The sequence below is a fragment of the Oncorhynchus clarkii genome, unplaced genomic scaffold, assembly GCF_045791955.1.
Source record: "Oncorhynchus clarkii lewisi isolate Uvic-CL-2024 unplaced genomic scaffold, UVic_Ocla_1.0 unplaced_contig_8908_pilon_pilon, whole genome shotgun sequence".
Taxonomy (NCBI): domain Eukaryota; kingdom Metazoa; phylum Chordata; class Actinopteri; order Salmoniformes; family Salmonidae; genus Oncorhynchus; species Oncorhynchus clarkii.
The window spans coordinates 164,880-188,925 of record NW_027260953.1 but is presented as its reverse complement, the minus strand read 5'-3'; the positions used below and the strand labels follow the sequence as shown (position 1 = coordinate 188,925).

General features: G+C 47.4%; 2 protein-coding genes across 3 annotated transcripts in view; one reads left to right on the top strand and one right to left on the bottom strand.

The window, feature by feature from the left end:
• Positions 1-1,961: 1,961 nt before the first annotated feature.
• The window catches only part of LOC139402511 (ubiquitin-associated domain-containing protein 2-like), a 42,711-nt gene continuing 20,626 nt past the window's right edge, over positions 1,962-24,046 (top strand). The window contains exons 1-5 of the mRNA XM_071146501.1: positions 1,962-2,147; positions 2,540-2,664; positions 3,178-3,297; positions 4,171-4,277; positions 20,523-20,646. Of these exons, the coding sequence (XP_071002602.1) occupies positions 2,117-2,147; positions 2,540-2,664; positions 3,178-3,297; positions 4,171-4,277; positions 20,523-20,646 (507 nt within the window). The 5' untranslated portion in view covers positions 1,962-2,116. The remainder of the gene's footprint in view (positions 2,148-2,539; positions 2,665-3,177; positions 3,298-4,170; positions 4,278-20,522; positions 20,647-24,046) is intronic.
• LOC139402510 (G-protein coupled receptor 183-like) lies at positions 5,034-16,937 on the bottom strand. 2 transcript variants are annotated; one of them, XM_071146499.1, is made up of 5 exons: positions 16,731-16,937; positions 16,005-16,089; positions 15,168-15,482; positions 8,016-8,605; positions 5,034-7,658 (listed from the first exon to the last, which is right to left on the bottom strand). In XM_071146499.1, exons 3-5 carry the CDS (start codon positions 15,454-15,456, stop codon positions 7,059-7,061), a joined length of 1,479 nt encoding a protein of 492 aa, XP_071002600.1. In that variant the 5' UTR covers positions 15,457-15,482; positions 16,005-16,089; positions 16,731-16,937; the 3' UTR covers positions 5,034-7,058. The 2 variants fall into 2 exon arrangements, with proteins under 2 accessions (XP_071002600.1, XP_071002601.1); XM_071146500.1 differs by lacking the exon at positions 16,005-16,089 and having other exon boundaries at positions 16,731-16,831.

The window sequence follows — 24,046 nt, the reverse complement described above, 5'->3', positions numbered from 1 at the left end:
CATCCTGTCTCCCTGTAGAGCTGTCTTAGGCGTCTCACAGTAAGGACATTGCAATTCATTGCCCTGGCCACATCTGCAGTCCTCATGCCTCCTTGCAGTATGCCTAAGGCACGTTCACGCAGATGAGCAGGGACCCTGGGCATCTTTCTTTTTGTGTTTTTCAGAGTCAGTAGAAAGGCCTCTTTAGTGTCCTAAGTTTTCACAACTGTGACCTTAATTACACTGTTAGTGTCTTAACGACCGTACCACAGGTGCATGGGAAACAGTGTTTCAACCCTGTCCAATGAAGATCTGTGGAGTTGTTTGGATTTTTACTAATCATCTTTGAAAGACAGGGTCCTGAAAAAGGGACGTTTCTTTTTTTTGCTGAGTTTAACATTTAATATTATAGAAAGGTAAAGGAATAGCTGATTTTCACGTAAGGTGACGATGTTGAAAGTCCTATTGTTTTTCTTCAAGGGGGGGTCGCCTAATGTACAGTAGAATTCACAGCCACAGGAGTACTATAGCAACGAGTGTAGGTACATCTTTGTTGCCATGGCAAAACACTAATGAAATCTTTCCAGCAGTCATATTAAAGGCAACAGATGCATTAAGGCAGAAATAATCATTCATCTGCAGAGCAATTTGTGGGACTGTCAGAGCCAGTGCTGCCTGTTGAAAATACCCAACACAGTGTCATTAATTAAAGCATTTAATGTTCCACACGATCGGTCATGTCACGAGACTATTACCACACGAAATGCACTGAATGTCACTGATGTGACATTGTCACTGATGATCCATTTACAGTGAAATGAATGACATGAACTAGCCTAAACACAGATATACCATTCAATAAGCACCAAGAGAAGAGGTGTGGATTTGACATGAACTAGCCTAAACACAGATACACCATTCAATAAGCACCAAGAGAAGAGGTGTGGATTTGCAAGGATAAGCATGTTGAGGTTGTGCTGATCTTTGACACCTCCTGATCTCAGTAGCTGTGATTCGTATAAGTAAGATGAATCATTTCACAGACGAAGACAACACGATAAGACATCTGGTGCTTTTACAAAGGGCCAGAGAAGAAGACAACACGATAAGACATCTGGTGCTTTTACAAAGGGCCAGAGAAGAAGATGAACAGAGTATCCAGATGAAACAGGGAGATCAAACACACTGGGGCCAGAGGACACTGAACACAAAGCCTGCCATTCAAAGCCTCTGTCGGTGCTGCCTCTCTATCTCCTGAGGGGCTCAGACGTTAGGAGGGGAAGACATAAATGCTGACACAGAAACCTCGCGCTCCGCGTCTGAGGAGGGTCTTAAGCTGTCAGAGGGTGCTTAGGAGAGCGCTAGTCTGGATGAAGAAACCACGCACAGTGCATTATCACTTCAGGCTTCTGGAGGGAACCAGCCAATGATAGTGTGTGTGTGTAGAAGTTCTCTTGTCTGATGAGGTTAATCTCAGGATGAATGAGTAATGTGTCTACGGTGCATGTTTTTCTTCTTCACAGGAACAACTGCCACGGAGATGGCAGAGGTTTGATCTTTATGCGGAGAGTGGAGAAGAAAACGCTAGCTTCTGTTCAATACCCTCTGACATGTCTTTGGGAGGGTGAGTACAGGCAGGTGATCAAAGTACAAGTCAAGTGTCAGGAGTGTTTTTTGTTGACGATGTTCATTAATAGAGGCCACTCAAAACCCTCTCTTTGATCACTTTCTGCTGACGAGGACAGTATCCATCAAATGGATTAAATGAAACGAGGGCCAGTGAAGAAATACAGTTACTTAAGTTATGCAAATTGAGTGTATGTTCTGTTATTGTGGCAATGACCTGTTTTACCAGCTATAATATGAGCGAGAACCTTTACTGACCATTGATAGTGACATAGCGACCTCATGTGGCCATTTTTTTATTCAGCGCATCTCGAGATTTGCGTGTCAAAAACAACAATCTCGAACAATTTTGGACAAACTCGACCGCCGTACTCGATACCCTTTCCCCTCTATCTCACTATGATGTTTTTTTTTTCTTTCTAACTTTTAGTTACTATAGCTAAGTTTGTACCTTCATTTTGCAGTGCCTTTACACAGACAGTCATTATATATATTTTTTTCGTTTTCCATCATGTTCACGACCACCGGTTCCCGAGGGCTCGGTAAGTACCAGACTAGTTGATTCGTGTACGAGTGTTTTCGCTCGGTCCTGTCTCGCATCTTTGCACTGTCATTCATTCTAGATGAATCTTAAGTATTTGAACGGGTCACATCGTCGTTTCTACGCGTACAATCGACGATTCGAGCCTTTACCATTTTTGTCATAATGTCTAGTATTGCGTGATACCGCTCGATGTTTCATTTAATAAACGACGCTGAATGCTGGCTCAGTACTGTAGTGACAGAACGGTGCATGTGGTTTCCCCGCCCACATTTTCCATACAGTATTTAACGTTATCAGGAACAAGTACTCTGCTGTAAATTCTGATAAGAATATCAAATTGATTGTGCCCTACAGGTAGGTGATTGAATGATTGGTTGCCTCCCCCCACAGATAAGGCCCCCCTGTCTAAAGGTCTCCTCCTGGTCCTCAGTGGTCTGACTGTCGTGCTAACCCTCCTGCCACAGTACAATCACCTGTTCACCTACAGCCTGCAGGCCATCACGCTGCAGCACCAGGTAGCGGAAAAGTGAGAGAGAGTGTCGTAAACCTCTCCTATCTCCACCTGTGGATCATATTGCCAAAGACAGTACAGTATAAAGATGGGCAGAAACTACTTCTCCAATAGAAATCCCCGATCACGCTTGTAGCCGACCTTTGGCTAGCTAAACTCATGCCCAGAAACACGTAATCTGCTTTTAATGGTCTTCGTGCCGAACTGCGCATGTGCAGGCTGTCAAATCGAAGACACTCCTTCGATATAAAGTTGTTTTTGATTAAAATTATTACATGTCAGATTGTCACTTTCACGAGGTTGTAGTAATGACAGTTTCAGCTACTTAAGACATTGGCTCAAATCTCAGTTTTGCATTTAGATTTCTAGACAATCAACAACTAAGGACACATTTTTCGATCTGGTCGGCCAAGTCTGTTTCTCAAGCGTTCCCGGAAGTCTTGTGATGTTGCACCTCTGGGTTTAGAAACTCTGTGGTGTGTGTACTGTGTAACAACCCTCACTCCTCTTCTATAAGGTATGGCGGTTAGTGTGTGGCAGACTGATCTGTCTAGACCTAAAGGACACCTTCTGCAACAGTCTGCTCATCTACAACTTCCGCATCTTGGAGAGACGGTTCGGCAGCAGAAAATTTGCTGTAAGTTCATTTCAGCTTGTAAACCTCTGTTAGACTCACTGGGTGCGTTCCAGCTGGTCTTTATTGCAGTCGTGCTGCACAGATTATCAGTTGTTTAATCAAATTATCATAATAATGATGATGTGGTGATGATGATATGATTTTATGTTATGTCATTGTTTCATACTGTAACGTCCTGGTTCTTCCTGTAGGCCTAACTGTAACATCCTGGTTCTTCCTGTAGGCCTAACTGTAACATCCTGGTTCTTCCTGTAGTCCTAACTGTAAACATCCTGGTTCTTCCTGTAGTCCTAACTGTAAACATCCTGGTTCTTCCTGTAGTCCTAACTGTAAACATCCTGGTTCTTCCTGTAGTCCTAACTGTAAACATCCTGGTTCTTTCTGTAGTCCTAACTGTAAACATCCTGGTTCTTCCTGTAGTCCTAACTGTAAACATTCTGGTTCTTCCTGTAGTCCTAACTGTAAACATCCTGGTTCTTCCTGTAGGCCTAACTGTAAACATCCTGGTTCTTCCTGTAGTCCTAACTGTAAACATCCTGGTTCTTCCTGTAGTCCTAACTGTAACATCCTGGTTCTTCCTATAGGCCTAACTGTAACATCCTGGTTCTTCCTGTAGGCCTAACTGTAACATCCTGCTTCTTCCTGTAGGCCTAACTGTAAACATCCTGGTTCTTCCTGTAGGCCTAACTGTAACATCCTGGTTCTTCCTGTAGTCCTAACTGTAAACATCCTGGTTCTTCCTATAGGCCTAACTGTACATCCTGGTTCTTCCTGTAGGCCTAACTGTAACATCCTGGTTCTTCCTGTAGGCCTAACTGTAACATCCTGGTTCTTCCTGTAGTCCTAACTGTAACATCCTGGTTCTTCCTGTAGTCCTTCCTGTTTGGGACGTGGGTGCTCACTGCACTGGTGGACTTCCTGCTGTCCGAAGCGTTTCACTACCTGTTTGACTACCAGGTGTCTGAGCTGCCTGCCGGACTGTGAGTACCTCTACCTTTACACCTGTTCTTCACAGCGGGACCTCTAACTGGGCTGCCTGCCGGACTGTGAGTACCTCTACCTTTATACCTGTCCTTCACAGCGGGACCTCTAACTGGGCTGCCTGCCGGACTGTGAGTACCTCTACCTTTACACCTGTTCTTCACAGCGGGACCTCTAACTGGGCTGCCTGCCGGACTGTGAGTACCTCTACCTTTACACCTGTCCTTCACAGCGGGACCTCTAACTGGGCTGCCTGCCGGACTGTGAGTACCTCTACCTTTACACCTGTCCTTCACAGCGGGACCTCTAACTGGGCTGCCTGCCGGACTGTGAGTACCTCTACCTTTACACCTGTCCTTCACAGCGGGACCTCTAACTGGGCTGCACACATGTCCTTGACACCTGAGCTCAATCCCTAAATCAATCCCTTGCTCCTATGGACTCCTTTCCTTGAAGTGTGCACTTGTTCACTGAAGGTGTACCGTTGTATTAACACCACTAGAGAGCAGTGAGATCAACGAGGGGCTCGATGTGCTGCAGCTACTTCCAAACCAGCTGTAGGCCTATACGTTCTAGATGAAAACATCACACTGCACATGTTGAAAAACTAGGAAGTACCGGTACTCCTTGACCTTTTACCTCATAGAGAGAAGTGTTGTGTTGCTCTTTTAGGGAAGTGAGTTGTCTGTGTTTTTAGTTTCATACCTGGCTAATTTAGGGATAGGTCAGACCTTGGTGAAATAAAACAGTAACAGTGAAATAGAATGGTTTTAATTCCACTTCAAACAGCAGTTAAAAAGTAAGTATTGGGAAGTGAAACCATTTTTATTATGAAAAGCATAAATATCTGTACAAAGATCGATGTGACGGAAATGTTGGAGATGAATCAGTAAAGGATTTTATCTCTGCATACGACATCCTGTTCTGTAAACAAGGTTTAGTTCTGGAACCTTGTAAAGGCGCTGTTTAGTTCTGGAACCTTGTAAAGGCGCTGTTTAGTTCTGGAACCTTGTAAAGGCGCTGTTTAGTTCTGGAACCTTGTAAAGGCACTGCTGTTTTCTTGTGTTTATGGGACCTTGATTTCCATCTTTTTCACATTCGTTTTGAAATAGCAGATTGAGCAAGGAAGTCAAATTAAAACAAGCATTTCTTATTGGACAAGTTCAGGTAGTCCCTTTCTGTTTCAGTTCCCTTTTCTTCCGTTTGGTATGAATACAACCCAGGACAAATAAGTGTGTCTAGACTAGTGGTTCTGTGTCTCTATGGCCTAGTAGTGGTCTAGACTAGTGGTTATGTGTCTCTATGGCCTAGTAGTGGTCATCTCAAGGACCAGGAGAGGCTCAGGGGTAGTTGGTTGGATGTGGCTCCTGTCTCAGGGGTAGTTGGTTGGATGTGGCTCCTGTCTCAGGGGTAGTTGGTTGGATGTGGCTCCTGTCTCAGGGGTAGTTGGTTGGATGTGGCTCCTGTCTCAGGGGTAGTTGGTTGGATGTGGCTCCTGTCTCAGGGGTAGTTGGTTGGATGTGGCTCCTGTCTCAGGGGTAGTTGGTTGGATGTGGCTCCTGTCTCAGGGGTAGTTGGTTGGATGTGGCTCCTGTCTCAGGGGTAGTTGGTTGGATGTGGCTCCTGTCTCAGGGGTAGTTGGTTGGATGTGGCTCCTGTCTCAGGGGTAGTTGGTTGGATGTGGCTCCTGTCTCAGGGTTAGTTGGTGGGATGTGGCTCCTGTCTCAGGGGTAGTTGGTTGGATGTGGCTCCTGTCTCAGGGGTAGTTGGTTGGATGTGGCTCCTGTCTCAGGGGTAGTTGGTTGGATGTGGCTCCTGTCTCAGGGGTAGTTGGTGGGATGTGGCTCCGTTCTCAGGGGTAGTTGGTTGGATGTGGCTCCTGTCTCAGGGGTAGTTGGTTGGATGTGGCTCCTGTCTCAGGGGTAGTTGGTTGGATGTGGCTCCTGTCTCAGGGGTAGTTGGTTGGATGTGGCTCCTGTCTCAGGGGTAGTTGGTTGGATGTGGCTCCTGTCTCAGGGGTAGTTGGTTGGATGTGGCTCCTGTCTCAGGGGTAGTTGGTTGGATGTGGCTCCTGTCTCAGGGGTAGTTGGTTGGATGTGGCTCCTGTCTCAGGGGTAGTTGGTTGGATGTGGCTCCTGTCTCAGGGGTAGTTGGTTGGATGTGGCTCCTGTCTCAGGGGTAGTTGGTTGGATGTGGCTCCTGTCTCAGGGGTAGTTGGTTGGATGTGGCTCCTGTCTCAGGGGTAGTTGGTTGGATGTGGCTCCTGTCTCAGGGGTAGTTGGTTGGATGTGGCTCCTGTCTCAGGGGTAGTTGGTTGGATGTGGCTCCTGTCTCAGGGGTAGTTGGTTGGATGTGGCTCCTGTCTCAGGGGTAGTTGGTTGGATGTGGCTCCTGTCTCAGGGGTAGTTGGTTGGATGTGGCTCCTGTCTCAGGGGTAGTTGGTTGGATGTGGCTCCTGTCTCAGGGGTAGTTGGTTGGATGTGGCTCCTGTCTCAGGGGTAGTTGGTTGGATGTGGCTCCTGTCTCAGGGGTAGTTGGTTGGATGTGGCTCCTGTCTCAGGGGTAGTTGGTTGGATGTGGCTCCTGTCTCAGGGGTAGTTGGTTGGATGTGGCTCCTGTCTCAGGGGTAGTTGGTTGGATGTGGCTCCTGTCTCAGGGGTAGTTGGTTGGATGTGGCTCCTGTCTCAGGGGTAGTTGGTTGGATGTGGCTCCTGTCTCAGGGGTAGTTGGTTGGATGTGGCTCCTGTCTCAGGGGTAGTTGGTTGGATGTGGCTCCTGTCTCAGGGGTAGTTGGTTGGATGTGGCTCCTGTCTCAGGGGTAGTTGGTTGGATGTGGCTCCTGTATCAGGGGTAGTTGGTTGGATGTGACTCCTGTCTCGGTCTGTGGGTCCTGTATCGGTCTCTGGGTCCTGTCTCGGTCTCTGGGTCCTGTCTCGGTCTCTGGGTCCTGTCTCGGTCTCTGGGTCCTGTCTCGGTCTCTGGGTCCTGTCTCGGTCTCTGGGTCCTGTCTCGGTCTCTGGGTCCTGTCTCGGTCTCTGGGTCCTGTCTCGGTCTCTGGGTCCTGTCTCGGTCTCCGGGTCTCCTGTCTCGGTCTCCGGGTCTCCTGTCTCGGTCTGTGGCCCAGGAATGGTCTTGGTAACGTCATCTAAAGCAACAGGACAAGCTGTGTGGCTACCCAGCCTGCTCCTCCCGTCCCGGGTCCCCCCCCGTTTGAAGGGGGTGTCCTCCCCGGTTCGGACCATGCTGGAGAAAGAGGCGCTGACCTGAACCCTCAACATCTTCATCACCCTCCTCTTGTAACCCTTACAGGCAAAGAAGTAGACAAAGGGGTCCAGGCAGCAGTTGAGGTTCATGAGACACACAGTGAAGTGTAGAGACATCTGAAGGGGAGGGAGAGAGGGGTTAGTGGAGGAGTCGGTCACACTTGGATTGGAGATGGACATTGCACACACGCTTAAATACACAATCTCATGGTCAACACACACACACACACACACACACACACACACACACACACACACACACACACACACACACAAAAATACAATGATATTAACAGATAGGCCTATGTTTGTGTGTCAGTGGAGGCTGGTAGAAGGCGCTGTAGGAGGAAGGGCTCGTTGTAATGAATGGAATTCATGTTTGACTCTGTTCCATTCATTCCATTCCAGCCTTTACAATAAGCCCATCCTCCTATAGCTCCTCCCACCAGCCTCCGCTGGTGTGGAGACAACTACCTGAAAGGCCTGTAGCTCGGTACAGTCTGGTGTGTATCTCAGCTTTCGGATCATATACTGCAGGATGTTGATGTGATAGGGACTGAAACACACTACAAACACCAACACTACCCCTGCTATCACCCCCGTCGCCTTCTGGCTCCTCAATGACCTGTGACCTCGCCCACCGACCCTACTTCTCGTCACCAACCGCAGCTTCCAAAGCAACACCAAGTAGCAACACAGGATGGTTGCAACGGGAACGCCGTATCCCATGACGACGGCTCCAATGAGGACGTAGGGGAGTCCCTCCACGGCCCCGTTCTCAAAGTTGGGGTACTCCATGCAGGTGGTGGTCCCGTCCGGCTCGGCCCGGGTCATGGTCACGGAGAGGAGGGGTAACGTCTGGACCAGGACTAGAACCCACACCCCTACGCAGACATAGCGGATGGTCCGGGCCCGGCAGAGCCTGGTGTAACGCAGAGGGAGAACCACGGCTACGAAGCGGTCTACGGCCAGGCAGGTCATGAAATTGACCCCTGCGTAGGTGTTGACGTAGAACAGAAGGGCGGTGACGCGACACAGGGTCTCCCCCAGGGGCCAGTGGAAACCTAGAGGCAGGGAGACTCAAAGATTACCAAGAGAGGTTAGTCCACTTCTGGAACATAACAAGACGCCTGGGATCTCAGGAAAAAGTGTCTGTGTGGATATTCTCCACCTACATTTAAACACCTACAGTGCCTTCAGAAAGTGTCCACACCCAGTGGTGGAAAAGTACCGTCATACTTGTGTAAATGTAAAGATACGTTAATAGAAAATAACTCAAGTGAAAGTCACCCAGTAAAATACTACTTGAGTAAAAGTGAGTCACCCGGTAAAATACTACTTGAGTAAAAGTGAAAGTCACCCAGTAAAATACTACTTGAGTAAAAGTGAAAGTCACCCAGTAAAATACTACTTGAGTAAAAGTCACCCAGTAAAATACTACTTGAGTAAAAGTGAGTCACCCGGTAAAATACTACTTGAGTAAAAGTGAAAGTCACCCAGTAAAATACTACTTGAGTAAAAGTGAGTCACCCGGTAAAATACTACTTGAGTAAAAGTGAAAGTCACCCAGTAAAATACTACTTGAGTAAAAGTGAAAGTCACCCAGTAAAATACTACTTGAGTAAAAGTCACCCAGTAAAATACTACTTGAGTAAAAGTCACCTAGTAAAATACTACTTGAGTAAAAGTGAGTCACCCGGTAAAATACAACTTGAGTAAAAGTGAAAGTCACCCAGTAAAATACTACTTGAGTAAAAGACACCCAGTAAAATACTACTTGAGTAAAAGTGAAAGTTACCCAGTAAAATACTACTTGAGTAAAAGTGAAAGTTACCCAGTAAAATACTACTTGAGTAAAAGTGAAAGTCACCCAGTAAAATACTACTTGAGTAAAAGTGAAAGTCACTCAGTAAAATACTACTTGAGTAAAAGTCACTCAGTAAAATACTACTTGAGTAAAAGTCACCCAGTAAAATACTACTTGAGTAAAAGTGAAAGTCACCCAGTAAAATACTACTTGAGTAAAAGTCACCCAGTAAAATACTACTTGAGTAAAAGTGAAAGTCACCCAGTAAAATACTACTTGAGTAAAAGTCACCCAGTAAGATACTACTTGAGTAAAAGTGAAAGTCACCCGGTAAAATACTACTTGAGTAAAAGTCACCCTTTGCATGGTGAATCAATACACCCAGTCACTACAAAGATTCAGGCATCTTTCCTAGCTCAGTTGCCGGAGAGGAAGGAAACCGCTCAGGGATTTCATCATGATGCCAATGGTGACTTTAAAATAGTTACAGAGTATGATGGGTGTGATATGAGAACTAAGGATGGATCAACAACATTTGTAGTTACTCCACAATACTAACTTAAATTACAGAGTGAAAAGGAAGCCTGTATTTCAAAACATGCATCCTGTTTGCAACAAGGCACTTAAGTAATACTGAAAAAAAAAAGAAAAATATCTAACTTTCTTTCCTGAATACAAAGTGTTACGTTTAGGGCAAATCCAACACATCACAGAGTACCACTCTTCATATTTTCAAGCACGGTGGTTGCTGCATCATGTTATGGGTGTGCTTGTCAGCGACAATGACAAGGGAATTTTTTTTTAGGATAAAAAGATAAGCACATGCAAAATCCTAGCGGAAAACATGGTTCTGTCTACTTTCCAACAGACACTGGGAGACAAATTCACCTTTCAGCAGGACAATAACCTAAAACACAAGTCCAAATATCCACTGGGGTTGCTTACCAAGAAGACTGATTGTTCCTGAGTGGCATAGTTACCATTTTAACTTAAATCGTCTTGAAAATCTATGGCAAGACTTGAAAATGGCTGTCAATTTGACAGTTTAAAAAAAAGAGAAGAATTTTAAAAAGAATAATGTGCAAATATTGTACAATCCAGATGTGCAAAGCTTTTAGAGATTTACCCAGAAAGACTCACAGCTGTAATCACTGCCAAAGGTGCTTCTACAAAGTATTGACTCAGGGGTTTGAATACTTATGCAAATTAGATATTTCCAAGAGTTCATTTTCAATACATTTGCAAAAATGTCAACACATGTTTTCACATTGTCATTATGGGTTATTGTGTGTGTTTTAATTCGGGCTGTAACAACAAAATGTGGAAGAAGTCGAGGGGCGTGAACACTTTCTGAAGGCACTGTATCATTTCTACATACCTACTATCTGCTTTTAGTTGTTTGTTTTAAACTACTTCAAAACAACTATACTCACCGACCTAGGACGTCGTAGTGGGAGTATCACTGACCTAGGACGTCGTAGTGGGAGTATCACTGACCTAGGGTGTAGTGGGAGTATCACTGACCTAGGACGTCGTAGTGGGAGTATCACCGACCTAGGACGTCGTAGTGGGAGTATCACTGACCTAGGGTGTAGTGGGAGTATCACTGACCTAGGGTGTAGTGGAGTATCACTGACCTAGGGTGTAGTGGGAGTATCACTGACCTAGGACGTCGTAGTGGGAGTATCACTGACCTAGGGTGTAGTGGGAGTATCACTGACCTAGGGTGTAGTGGGAGTATCACTGACCTAGGACGTCGTAGTGGGAGTATCACTGACCTAGGGTGTAGTAGTGGGAGTATCACTGACCTAGGGTGTAGTGGGAGTATCACTGACCTAGGGTGTAGTGGAGTATCACTGACCTAGGGTGTAGTGGGAGTATCACTGACCTAGGGTGTAGTGGAGTATCACTGACCTAGGGTGTAGTGGGAGTATCACTGACCTAGGACGTCGTAGTGGGAGTATCACTGACCTAGGGTGTAGTGGGAGTATCACTGACCTAGGACGTCGTAGTGGGAGTATCACTGACCTAGGACGTAGTAGTGGGAGTATCACTGACCTAGGACGTCGTAGTGGGAGTATCACTGACCTAGGACGTCGTAGTGGGAGTATCACTGACCTAGGACGTCGTAGTGGGAGTATCACTGACCTAGGGTGTAGTGGGAGTATCACTGACCTAGGGTGTAGTGGGAGTATCACTGACCTAGGGTGTAGTGGGAGTATCACTGACCTAGGACGTCGTAGTGGGAGTATCACTGACCTAGGGTGTAGTGGGAGTATCACTGACCTAGGACGTCGTAGTGGGAGTATCACCGACCTAGGACGTCGTAGTGGGAGTATCACTGACCTAGGGTGTAGTGGGAGTATCACTGACCTAGGGTGTAGTGGAGTATCACTGACCTAGGGTGTAGTGGGAGTATCACTGACCTAGGACGTCGTAGTGGGAGTATCACTGACCTAGGGTGTAGTGGGAGTATCACTGACCTAGGGTGTAGTGGGAGTATCACTGACCTAGGACGTCGTAGTGGGAGTATCACTGACCTAGGGTGTAGTAGTGGGAGTATCACTGACCTAGGGTGTAGTGGGAGTATCACTGACCTAGGACGTCGTAGTGGGAGTATCACTGACCTAGGGTGTAGTAGTGGGAGTATCACTGACCTAGGGTGTAGTAGTGGGAGTATCACTGACCTAGGGTGTAGTGGAGTATCACTGACCTAGGGTGTAGTGGGAGTATCACTGACCTAGGGTGTAGTGGAGTATCACTGACCTAGGGTGTAGTGGGAGTATCACTGACCTAGGACGTCGTAGTGGGAGTATCACTGACCTAGGGTGTAGTGGGAGTATCACTGACCTAGGACGTCGTAGTGGGAGTATCACTGACCTAGGGTGTAGTAGTGGGAGTATCACTGACCTAGGACGTCGTAGTGGGAGTATCACTGACCTAGGACGTCGTAGTGGGAGTATCACTGACCTAGGACGTCGTAGTGGGAGTATCACTGACCTAGGACGTAGTAGTGGGAGTATCACTGACCTAGGACGTCATAGTGGGAGTATCACTGACCTAGGACGTCGTAGTGGGAGTATCACTGACCTAGGACGTCGTAGTGGGAGTATCACTGACCTAGGGTGTAGTGGGAGTATCACTGACCTAGGGTGTAGTGGGAGTATCACTGACCTAGGGTGTAGTGGGAGTATCACTGACCTAGGACGTCGTAGTGGGAGTATCACTGACCTAGGGTGTAGTGGGAGTATCACTGACCTAGGACGTCGTAGTGGGAGTATCACTGACCTAGGACGTCGTAGTGGGAGTATCACTGACCTAGGGTGTAGTGGGAGTATCACTGACCTAGGGTGTAGTGGGAGTATCACTGACCTAGGGTGTAGTGGGAGTATCACTGACCTAGGGTGTAGTGGAGTATCACTGACCTAGGGCGTAGTGGGAGTATCACTGACCTAGGGTGTAGTGGGAGTATCACTGACCTAGGGTGTAGTGGAGTATCACTGACCTAGGGTGTAGTGGGAGTATCACTGACCTAGGGCGTAGTGGGAGTATCACTGACCTAGGGCGTAGTGGGAGTATCACTGACCTTGGGCGTAGTGGGAGTATCACTGACCTAGGGCGTCGTAGTAGTGGAGTATCACTGACCTAGGGCGTCGTAGTAGTGGAGTATCACTGACCTAGGGCGTAGTGGGAGTATCACTGACCTAGGGCGTCGTAGTAGTGGGAGTATCACTGACCTAGGGCGTCGTAGTAGTGGAGTATCACTGACCTAGGGCGTAGTAGTAGTGGAGTATCACTGACCTAGGGCGTAGTAGTAGTTGAGTATCACTGACCTAGGGCGTAGTGGGAGTATCACTGACCTAGGGCGTAGTGGGAGTATCACTGACCTAGGGCGTAGTAGTAGTGGGAGTATCACTGACCTAGGCCGTAGTAGTGGTGGAGTATCACTGACCTAGGGCGTAGTAGTGGTGGAGTATCACTGACCTAGGGCGTAGTAGTGGTGGAGTATCACTGACCTAGGGCGTAGTAGTGGTGGAGTATCACTGACCTAGGGCGTAGTAGTAGTAGTAGTAGTAGTAGTAGTAGTAGTAGTGGAGTATCACTGACCTAGGGCGTAGTAGTAGTAGTAGTAGTAGTAGTGGAGTATCACTGACCTAGGGCGTAGTAGTGGTGGAGTATCACTGACCTAGGGCGTAGTAGTGGTGGAGTATCACTGACCTAGGGCGTAGTAGTGGTGGAGTATCACTGACCTAGGGCGTAGTAGTGGTGGAGTATCACTGACCTAGGGCGTAGTAGTGGTGGAGTATCACTGACCTAGGGCGTAGTAGTGGTGGAGTATCACTGACCTAGGGCGTAGTAGTAGTAGTAGTAGTAGTAGTAGTAGTAGTGGAGTATCACTGACCTAGGGCGTAGTAGTAGTAGTAGTGGAGTATCACTGACCTAGGGCGTAGTAGTGGTGGAGTATCACTGACCTAGGGCGTAGTAGTGGTGGAGTATCACTGACCTAGGGCGTAGTAGTGGTGGAGTATCACTGACCTAGGGCGTAGTAGTGGTGGAGTATCACTGACCTAGGGCGTAGTAGTAGTAGTAGTAGTAGTAGTAGTGGAGTATCACTGACCTAGGGCGTAGTAGTAGTAGTAGTAGTAGTGGAGTATCACTGACCAATGGGCGTAGTAGTAGTAGTAGTGGAGTATCACTGACCTAGGGCGTAGTAGTGGTGGAGTATCACTGACCTAGGGCGTAGTAGTAGTAGTAGTAGTGGAGTATCACTGACCTAGGGCGTAGTAGTAGTAGTAGTAGTAGTAGTAGTGGAGTATCACTGACCTAGGACATTGTAGTGGGAGTATCACTGACCTAGGGTGTAGTAGTAGTGGGAGTATCACTGACCTAGGGTGTAGTGGTGGAGTATCACTGACCTAGGGCGTAGTGGGAGTATCACTGACCTAGGGCGTCGTAGTAGTGGAGTATCACTGACCTAGGGCGTAGTAGTAGTAGTGGAGTATCACTGACCTAGGACGTTGTAGTGGGAGTATCACTGACCTAGGGCGTAGTAGTGGTGGAGTATCACTGACCTAGGGCGTAGTAGTGGTGGAGTATCACTGACCTAGGGCGTAGTAGTAGTAGTAGTAGTAGTAGTAGTAGTAGTAGTGGAGTATCACTGACCTAGGGCGTAGTAGTAGTAGTAGTAGTAGTAGTGGAGTATCACTGACCAATGGGCGTAGTAGTAGTAGTAGTGGAGTATCACTGACCTAGGGCGTAGTAGTAGTGGGAGTATCACTGACCTAGGGCGTAGTAGTGGGAGTATCACTGACCTAGGGCGTAGTAGTAGTAGTAGTGGAGTATCACTGACCTAGGGCGTAGTAGTAGTAGTAGTAGTGGAGTATCACTGACCTAGGGCGTAGTAGTAGTGGAGTATCACTGACCTAGGGCGTAGTAGTAGTGGTTTAGTATCACTGACCTAGGGCGTAGTAGTAGTGGAGTATCACTGACCTAGGGCGTAGTAGTAGTAGTGGAGTATCACTGACCTAGGGCGTAGTAGTAGTGGAGTATCACTGACCTAGGGTGTAGTAGTAGTGGAGTATCACTGACCTAGGGCGTAGTAGTAGTGGTGGAGTATCACTGACCTAGGGCGTAGTAGTGGAGTATCACTGACCTAGGGCGTAGTAGTAGTAGTGGAGTATCACTGACCTAGGGCGTAGTAGTAGTGGAGTATCACTGACCTAGGGCGTAGTAGTAGTGGAGTATCACTGACCTAGGGCGTAGTAGTAGTGGTGGAGTATCACTGACCTAGGGCGTAGTAGTAGTGGAGTATCACTGACCTAGGGCGTAGTAGGCTATCCTCAGAGGCAGGGCCAGAGTGAAGAGGACGTCGGAGGCGGCCAGGTTGGCAGAGTAGAGCGTGGTAGAGTTGATCTGGGCCAGGTTGGGTCTGATGACGTGCAGTGCCAGGGCGTTACCTAGGAGGCCGAGCGTGAAGACCAGGCTGTAGTGGAGAGACATGAGGACGCGGGCGACGGGGCGGTGGTCGTACAGGTTGGTGCAGACCAGGGAGGAGGAGGTGTTGGAGTCCAGGTTCAGAGTGGAGTTCACACCCTCCGACCACGACATGATGGTTAGTAACAGGAAGTGTAAATCTGAAGCACAGCAGGTGAGGGTTTGGGTGAAGACACTTGCAGTAGTTTAAAATCAACAGACAAAAGCAATGTTCCATTTGTCTTGCATCATTTGCTCTATAACACTCATGTAGTAATTACAACCCCAAATATACCCACAATTTGTGGGGGGAAATTCACTTTCCTGTGAAAAATGTCTATGCTTAAACCTGTGTAAACTACATACTGTATTATACAGTGGTGGAAAAAGTACCCAATTGTCATACTTTAGTAAAAGTATAGAAATAGAAATATTTAATAGAAAGTGATTCAAGTGAAAGTCAGCCAGTGAAATACTTATTGAGTAAAAGTCTAAAAGTATTTGGCTGTAAATATATAAGATACCTTTTTAATAGAAAGTGACTCAAGTGAAAGTCAGCCAGTGAAATACTTCTTGAGTAAAAGTCTAAAAGTATTTGGGTTGTAAATATATTTAAGTGTAAAAAGTACATGTAATTGCTCAAATATACTTGTGTCAAAAGTAAAAGTGAAAGTATAAATGACTTGTTTAGTGAGTCCTCCAGGCCGGAGGCAGGAGGGATGACCACGTGTGCTCTTGAAAGTGCGTGAATTTGACAATTTTCCTGTCCTGCTAATAAGCATTGAAAATGTAATGAGTACTTTGGGTGTCAGAAAATGTACGGAGTAAAAAGTACAATATTTTCTTTAGGAATGTAAGTGAAGTAAAAGTAAAATTGTCAAAAATATAAAAATTGAAGTACAGATTCTACAAAAAACTACTGAAGTAGTACTTTAATGTATTTTTACTTAAGTACGTTACACCACTGGTATTATACTGTACCGTACCTGTGTAAACTACATACTGTATTATAGTATCATATCTGTGTAAACTACATACTGTATTATACTATCATACCTGTGTAAACGACAGTGTAATACTGTATCATACCTGTGTAAACCACATACTGTATTATACTATCATACCTGTGTAAACCACATACTGTATTATACTATCATACCTGTGTAAACCACATACTGTATTATACTATCATACCTGTGTAAACCACATACTGTATTATACTGTACCATACCTGTGTAAACCACATACTGTATTATACTATCATACCTGTGTAAACCACATACTGTATGATACTGTATCATACCTGTGTAAACGACAGTGTAATACTGTATCATACCTGTGTAAACCACATACTGAATGATACTGCATCATACCTGTGTAGACCACATACTGTATGATACTGTACTCACCAGATGGAAGCGCTCTTAACTCTCAGTCGTCAGTGGTGTTTCAGGAGGGACGTTGGTCCCCTGTGTGACTCCAGAGCCAGGTGTCAGGTCAGCCAGAGAATGAAACTCAACAAGTATTAGATATATTTATCTTTTCTTTGCATCAGCTACGGCCGACTAGGCAGAAGTGTGCAGCTTCTGCCACAGCCAGTACCCAGACACACACTTATCATTTCCTGCACCGCAAGCAAACCCCTCCTACATTTATTCTGAGTGGGTGTGTGTGTGTGTGGGTGCAAGCGTCTCTTCGAAATTTGTAAATATGAATTTATTTGATCAACAGGATGAATAATTTTCAGCATGTGTATTCATGTTTGTAAGGATATCAAGCACTCCAGATGATATTGAGGGCACAAATAGGCTGATTGTCAGCTGTTCTTCATGTGAACAGAGTAGAAATTAGAGTAAAGAGGAAGAAGTATATTGACCCAATCGTGACTAGGGCTGGGAATTACCGGGGGGCCTCGTGGTGTGATATTACCGGGGGGCCTCGTGATGTGATATTACCAGGGGACCTCGTGGTGTGATATTACCGGGGGGGCCTCGTGGTGTGATATTACCGGGGGGCCTCGTGGTGTGATATTACCGGGGGGCCTCGTGGTGTGATATTACCGGGGGGCCTCGTGGTGTGATATTACCGGGGGGCCTCGTGATGTGATATTACCAGGGGACCTCGTGGTGTGATATTACCAGGGGGCCTCGTGGTGTGATATTACCGGGGGGGCCTCGTGGTGTGATATTACCGGGGGGCCTCGTGGTGTGATATTACCGGGGGGCCTCGTGGTGTGATATTACCGGGGGGCCTCGTGGTGTGATATTACCGGGGGGCCTCGTGGTGTGATATTACCGGGGGGGCCTCGTGGTGTGATATTACCGGGGGGCCTCGTGGTGTGATATTACCGGGGGGCCTCGTGGTGTGATATTACCGGGGGGCCTCGTGGTGTGATATTACCGGGGGGCCTCGTGGTGTGATATTACCGGGGGGCCTCGTGGTGTGATATTACCGGGGGGCCTCGTGGTGTGATATTACCGGGGGGGCCTCGTGATGTGATATTACCGGGGGGGCCTCGTGGTGTGATATTACCGGGGGGCCTCGTGGTGTGATATTACCGGGGGGCCTCGTGGTGTGATATTACCAGGGGACCTCGTGGTGTGATATTACCAGGGGACCTCGTGGTGTGATATTACCGGGGGGCCTCGTGGTGTGATATTACCGGGGGGCCTCGTGGTGTGATATTACCGGGGGGGCCTCGTGGTGTGATATTACCGGGGGGCCTCGTGGTGTGATAGAGAGAGAGTGAAAACACATTGTCTCCCTATTTAAAAAGATGGAGAATACGCTATGAAGGAAACCTACTGTAGTTTTGGTGCAGCTACAGCCAACTGGACATGTAACTGTATGGATCTGTCTCCTCCCATCACTACTAATGACCCTCTCATGACCTCTCTGGGCTGCTGTCATGTTCCTCATTCTGATCCTTCATGTGGAGTTCATAAAAAATGAATCTCTACTTTTAATACGAACTGTATTCATACCCTCAGGCTCTCACTATTACTAGTAGGTGTGTGTGTGTGTGTGTGTGTGTGTGTGTGTGTGTGTGTGTGTGTGTGTGTGTGTGTGTGTGTGTGTGTGTGTGTGTGTGTGTGTGTGTGTGTGTGTGTGTGTGTGTGCGTCAAGCATGGACATATCAGATATGGCTCATCCTGTGATGCTCATCTCCATTCTGTGTGTGTGTGTGACTGTGCGTGTCCTTGTGTGTGCATGTGTGGGTGACTGTGTGTGTGTGGGTGACTGTCCGTGTGGGTGACTGTGCGTGTCCGTGTGTGTGTGTGTGTGTGTGGGCGACCATGCGTGTCCTCGTGTGTGTATGTGTGGGTGACTGCGTGTCCGTGTGTGTGTGTGTGTGTGTGTGTGTGGGTGACTGTGCGTGTCCTCGTGTGTGTGTGGGTGACTGCGTGTCCGTGTGTGTGTGTGTGTGGGTGGGTGACTGCGTGTCCTGGTGTGGGTGACTGTGCGTGTCCTGGTGTGTGTGGGGGTGACTGTGTGGGTGACTGTGCGTGTCCTGGTGTGTGTGTGTGTGTTTGTGACTGTGCGTGTCCTGGTGTGTGTGTGGGTGACTGTGCGTGTCCTGGTGTGTGTGTGGGTGGGTGACTGTGCGTGTCCTGGTGTGTGTGTGGGTGACTGTGCGTGTCCTGGTGTGTGTGTGGGTGACTGTGCGTGTCCTGGTGTGTGTGTGGGTGACTGTGCGTGTCCTGGTGTGTGTGTGGGTGACTGTGCGTGTCCTGGTGTGTGTGTGGGTGACTGTGCGTGTCCTGGTGTGTGTGTGTGGGGGACTGTGCGTGTCCTGGTGTGTGTGTGTGTGACTGTGCGTGTCCTGGTGTGTGTGTGTGTGTGACTGTGCGTGTCCTGGTGTGTGTGTGGGTGACTGTGCGTGTCCTGGTGTGTGTGTGGGTGACTGTGCGTGTCCTGGTGTGTGTGTGGGTGACTGCGTGTCCTGGTGTGTGTGGGTGACTGTGCGTGTCCTGGTGTGTGTGTGTGTGGGTGACTGTGTGTGTGTGTGACTGTGCGTGTCCTGCTGTGAGTGACTGTAATGGCAGGGCTCTGAGGTTAGCTGCTGGTCTATAATGATTCACTCTTACTTCCTCTAATAGAAATATACTTTACTGTATATCTGCTCAGAGGTTTGGTGTTTGTGAACAGAACATTGTTTTAACCATCTTCTCCTTTCCTTTCCTCCTTTCCTCCTCACCTCCCCTCTCTCCTTCCCTCCCCTCTCTCCTTCCCCATCCCCTCTCTCTTCCTTACCTCCCCTCTCTCCTTCCCTCCCCTCTCTCATCCTCACCTCCCCTCTCTCATCCTCACCTCCCCTCTCTCATCCTCACCTCCCCTCTCTCCTTCCCCATCCCCTCTCTCCTCCTCACCTCCTCCTCTCTCCTCCTCACCTCCTCCTCTCTCCTCCTCACCTCCCCCTCTCTCCTTCCCCATCCCCTCTCTCCTCCTCACCTCCCCTCTCTCCTCCTCACCTCCCCTCTCTCCTCCACCTCCCCTCACTCCTTCCCCATCCCCTCTCTCCTTCCCCATCCCCTCTCTCCTTCCCCATCCCCTCTCTCCTTCCCCATCCCCTCTCTCCTCCTCACCTCCCCTCTCTCCTCCTCACCTCCCCTCTCTCCTCCTCACCTCCATCCTCTCCTCCTCTCCTCCTCACCTCCCCTCTCTCCTTCCCCTCTCCTCTCTCCTCCTCACCTCCCCTCCCCTCTCTCCTTCCCTCTCCACTCTCCTCCTCACCTCCTCTCTCCTTCCCCTCTCCTCTCTCCTCACCTCCCCTCTCTCCTTCTCCTCTCCTCTCTCCTTCCCCTCTCCTCTCTCCTCCTCACTTCTCCTCTCTCCTTCCCTCTCCTCTCTCCTTCCTCTCTCCTCCTCACCTCCCCTCTCCTTCCCTCTCCTCTCTCCTCCTCACCTCCCCTCTCTCCTTCCCTCTCCTCCTCACCTCCCCTTCCCTCTCCTCTCTCCTCCTCACCTCCCCTCTCTCCTTCCCTCTCCTCTCTCCTTCCCCTCTCCTCTCTCCTCCTCACCTCCCCTCTCTCCTTCCCTCTCCTCTCTCCTTCCCCTCTCCTCCTCACCTCCCCTCTCCTCTCCTCACCTCCCCTCTCTCCTCTCCTCTCTCCTCCTCACCTCCCCTCTCTCCTTCCCTCTCCTCTCTCCTCCTCACCTCCCCTCTCTCCTTCCCCCTCTCCTCCTCACCTCTCCTCCAGGCTAGGCCCAGTGTTCAGCCTGTTTGTACCTTTCCATTCCTCCATCCCCAAGGTTCCAGTCACTCAACTCCTTGGTCAGATCTCCGTAACTAACAAGTCCCTGGTTTACATTGTAGGCCTGCAGGTATGTAGAGTTACATAGTGTTCAGCATGGTGAGGGTCAGTGGTTAATATGTAGAGTTACATAGTGTTCAGCATGGTGGGGGTTAATATGTAGAGTTACATAGTGTTCAGCATGGTGGGGGTTAATATGTAGAGTTACATAGTGTTCAGCATGGTGGGGGTCAATATGTAGAGTTACATAGTGTTCAGCATGGTGGGGGTTAATATGTAGAGTTACATAGTGTTCAGCATGGTGGGGGTCAGTGGTTAATATGTAGAGTTGCATAGTGTTCAGCATGGTGGGGGTTAATATGTAGAGTTACATAGTGTTCAGCATGGTGGGGGTCAGTGGTTAATATGTAGAGTTACATAGTGTTCAGCATGGTGGGGGTTAATATGTAGAGTTACATAGTGTTCAGCATGGTGGGGGTTAATATGTAGAGTTACATAGTGTTCAGCATGGTGGGGGTCAGTGGTCAATATGTAGAGTTACATAGTGTTCAGCATGGTGGGGGTTAATATGTAGAGTTACATAGTGTTCAGCATGGTGGGGGTCAATATGTAGAGTTACATAGTGTTCAGCATGGTGGGAGTTAATATGTAGTTACATAGTGTTCAGCATGGTGGGGGTTAATATGTAGAGTTGCATAGTGTTCAGCATGGTGGGGGTTAATATGTAGAGTTACATAGTGTTCAGCATGGTGGGGGTTAATATGTAGAGTTACATAGTGTTCAGCATGGTGGGGGTTAATATGTAGAGTTACATAGTGTTCAGCATGGTGGGGGTTAATATGTAGAGTTACATAGTGTTCAGCATGGTGGGGGTTAATATGTAGAGTTACATAGTGTTCAGCATGGTGGGGGTCAGTGGTTAATATGTAGAGTTACATAGTGTTCAGCATGGTGGGGGTTAATATGTAGAGTTACATAGTGTTCAGCATGGTGGGGGTCAATATGTAGAGTTACATAGTGTTCAGCATGGTGGGGGTTAATATGTAGAGTTACATAGTGTTCAGCATGGTGGGGGTCAGTGGTTAATATGTAGAGTTGCATAGTGTTCAGCATGGTGGGGGTTAATATGTAGAGTTACATAGTGTTCAGCATGGTGGGGGTCAGTGGTTAATATGTAGAGTTACATAGTGTTCAGCATGGTGGGGGTTAATATGTAGAGTTACATAGTGTTCAGCATGGTGGGGGTTAATATGTAGAGTTACATAGTGTTCAGCATGGTGGGGGTCAGTGGTCAATATGTAGAGTTACATAGTGTTCAGCATGGTGGGGGTCAGTGGTCAATATGTAGAGTTACATAGTGTTCAGCATGGTGGGGGTTAATATGTAGACTTACATAGTGTTCAGCATGGTGGGGGTCAATATGTAGAGTTACATAGTGTTCAGCATGGTGGGAGTTAATATGTAGTTACATAGTGTTCAGCATGGTGGGGGTTAATATGTAGAGTTAAATAGTGTTCAGCATGGTGGGGGTTAATATGTAGAGTTACATAGTGTTCAGCATGGTGGGGGTCAGTGGTTAATATGTAGAGTTACATAGTGTTCAGCATGGTGGGGGTCAATATGTAGAGTTACATAGTGTTCAGCATGGTGGGGGTTAATATGTAGTTACATAGTGTTCAGCATGGTGGGGGTTAATATGTAGAGTTACATAGTGTTCAGCATGGTGGGGGTCAGTGGTTACTATGTAGTTACATAGTGTTCAGCATGGTGGGGGTTAATATGTAGAGTTACATAGTGTTCAGCATGGTGGGGGTCAGTGGTTAATATGTAGAGTTACATAGTGTTCAGCATGGTGGGGGTCAATATGTAGAGTTACATAGTGTTCAGCATGGTGGGGGTCAGTGGTTAATATGTAGAGTTACATAGTGTTCAGCATGGTGGGGGTCAATATGTAGAGTTACATAGTGTTCAGCATGGTGGGGGTTAATATGTAGAGTTACATACTGTTCAGCATGGTGGGGGTCAGTGGTTAATATGTTGAGTTACATAGTGTTCAGCATGGTGGGGGTTAATATGTAGAGTTAAATAGTGTTCAGCATGGTGGGAGTTAATATGTAGTTACATAGTGTTCAGCATGGTGGGGGTCAGTGGTTAATATGTAGAGTTACATAGTGTTCAGCATGGTGGGGGTTAATATGTAGAGTTACATAGTGTTCAGCATGGTGGGGGTTAATATGTAGAGTTACATAGTGTTCAGCATGGTGGGGGTCAGTGGTCAATATGTAGAGTTACATAGTGTTCAGCATGGTGGGGGTTAATATGTAGAGTTACATAGTGTTCAGCATGGTGGGGGTCAATATGTAGAGTTACATAGTGTTCAGCATGGTGGGAGTTAATATGTAGTTACATAGTGTTCAGCATGGTGGGGGTTAATATGTAGAGTTAAATAGTGTTCAGCATGGTGGGGGTCAATATGTAGAGTTACATAGTGTTCAGCATGGTGGGGGTCAGTGGTTAATATGTAGAGTTACATAGTGTTCAGCATGGTGGGGGTCAATATGTAGTTACATAGTGTTCAGCATGGTGGGGGTTAATATGTAGAGTTACATAGTGTTCAGCATGGTGGGGGTTAATATGTAGAGTTACATAGTGTTCAGCATGGTGGGGGTTAATATGTAGAGTTACATAGTGTTCAGCATGGTGGGGGTTAATATGTAGAGTTACATAGTGTTCAGCATGGTGGGGGTTAATATGTAGAGTTACATAGTGTTCAGCATGGTGGGGGTCAGTGGTTAATATGTAGAGTTACATAGTGTTCAGCATGGTGGGGGTTAATATGTAGAGTTACATAGTGTTCAGCATGGTGGGGGTCAATATGTAGAGTTACATAGTGTTCAGCATGGTGGGGGTTAATATGTAGAGTTACATAGTGTTCAGCATGGTGGGGGTCAGTGGTTAATATGTAGAGTTGCATAGTGTTCAGCATGGTGGGGGTTAATATGTAGAGTTACATAGTGTTCAGCATGGTGGGGGTTAATATGTAGAGTTAAATAGTGTTCAGCATGGTGGGGGTTAATATGTAGAGTTACATAGTGTTCAGCATGGTGGGGGTCAGTGGTTAATATGTAGAGTTACATAGTGTTCAGCATGGTGGGGGTCAATATGTAGAGTTACATAGTGTTCAGCATGGTGGGGGTTAATATGTAGTTACATAGTGTTCAGCATGGTGGGGGTTAATATGTAGAGTTACATAGTGTTCAGCATGGTGGGGGTTAATATGTAGAGTTACATAGTGTTCAGCATGGTGGGGGTCAGTGGTTAATATGTAGAGTTACATAGTGTTCAGCATGGTGGGGGTCAATATGTAGAGTTACATAGTGTTCAGCATGGTGGGGGTCAGTGGTTAATATGTAGAGTTACATAGTGTTCAGCATGGTGGGGGTCAATATGTAGAGTTACATAGTGTTCAG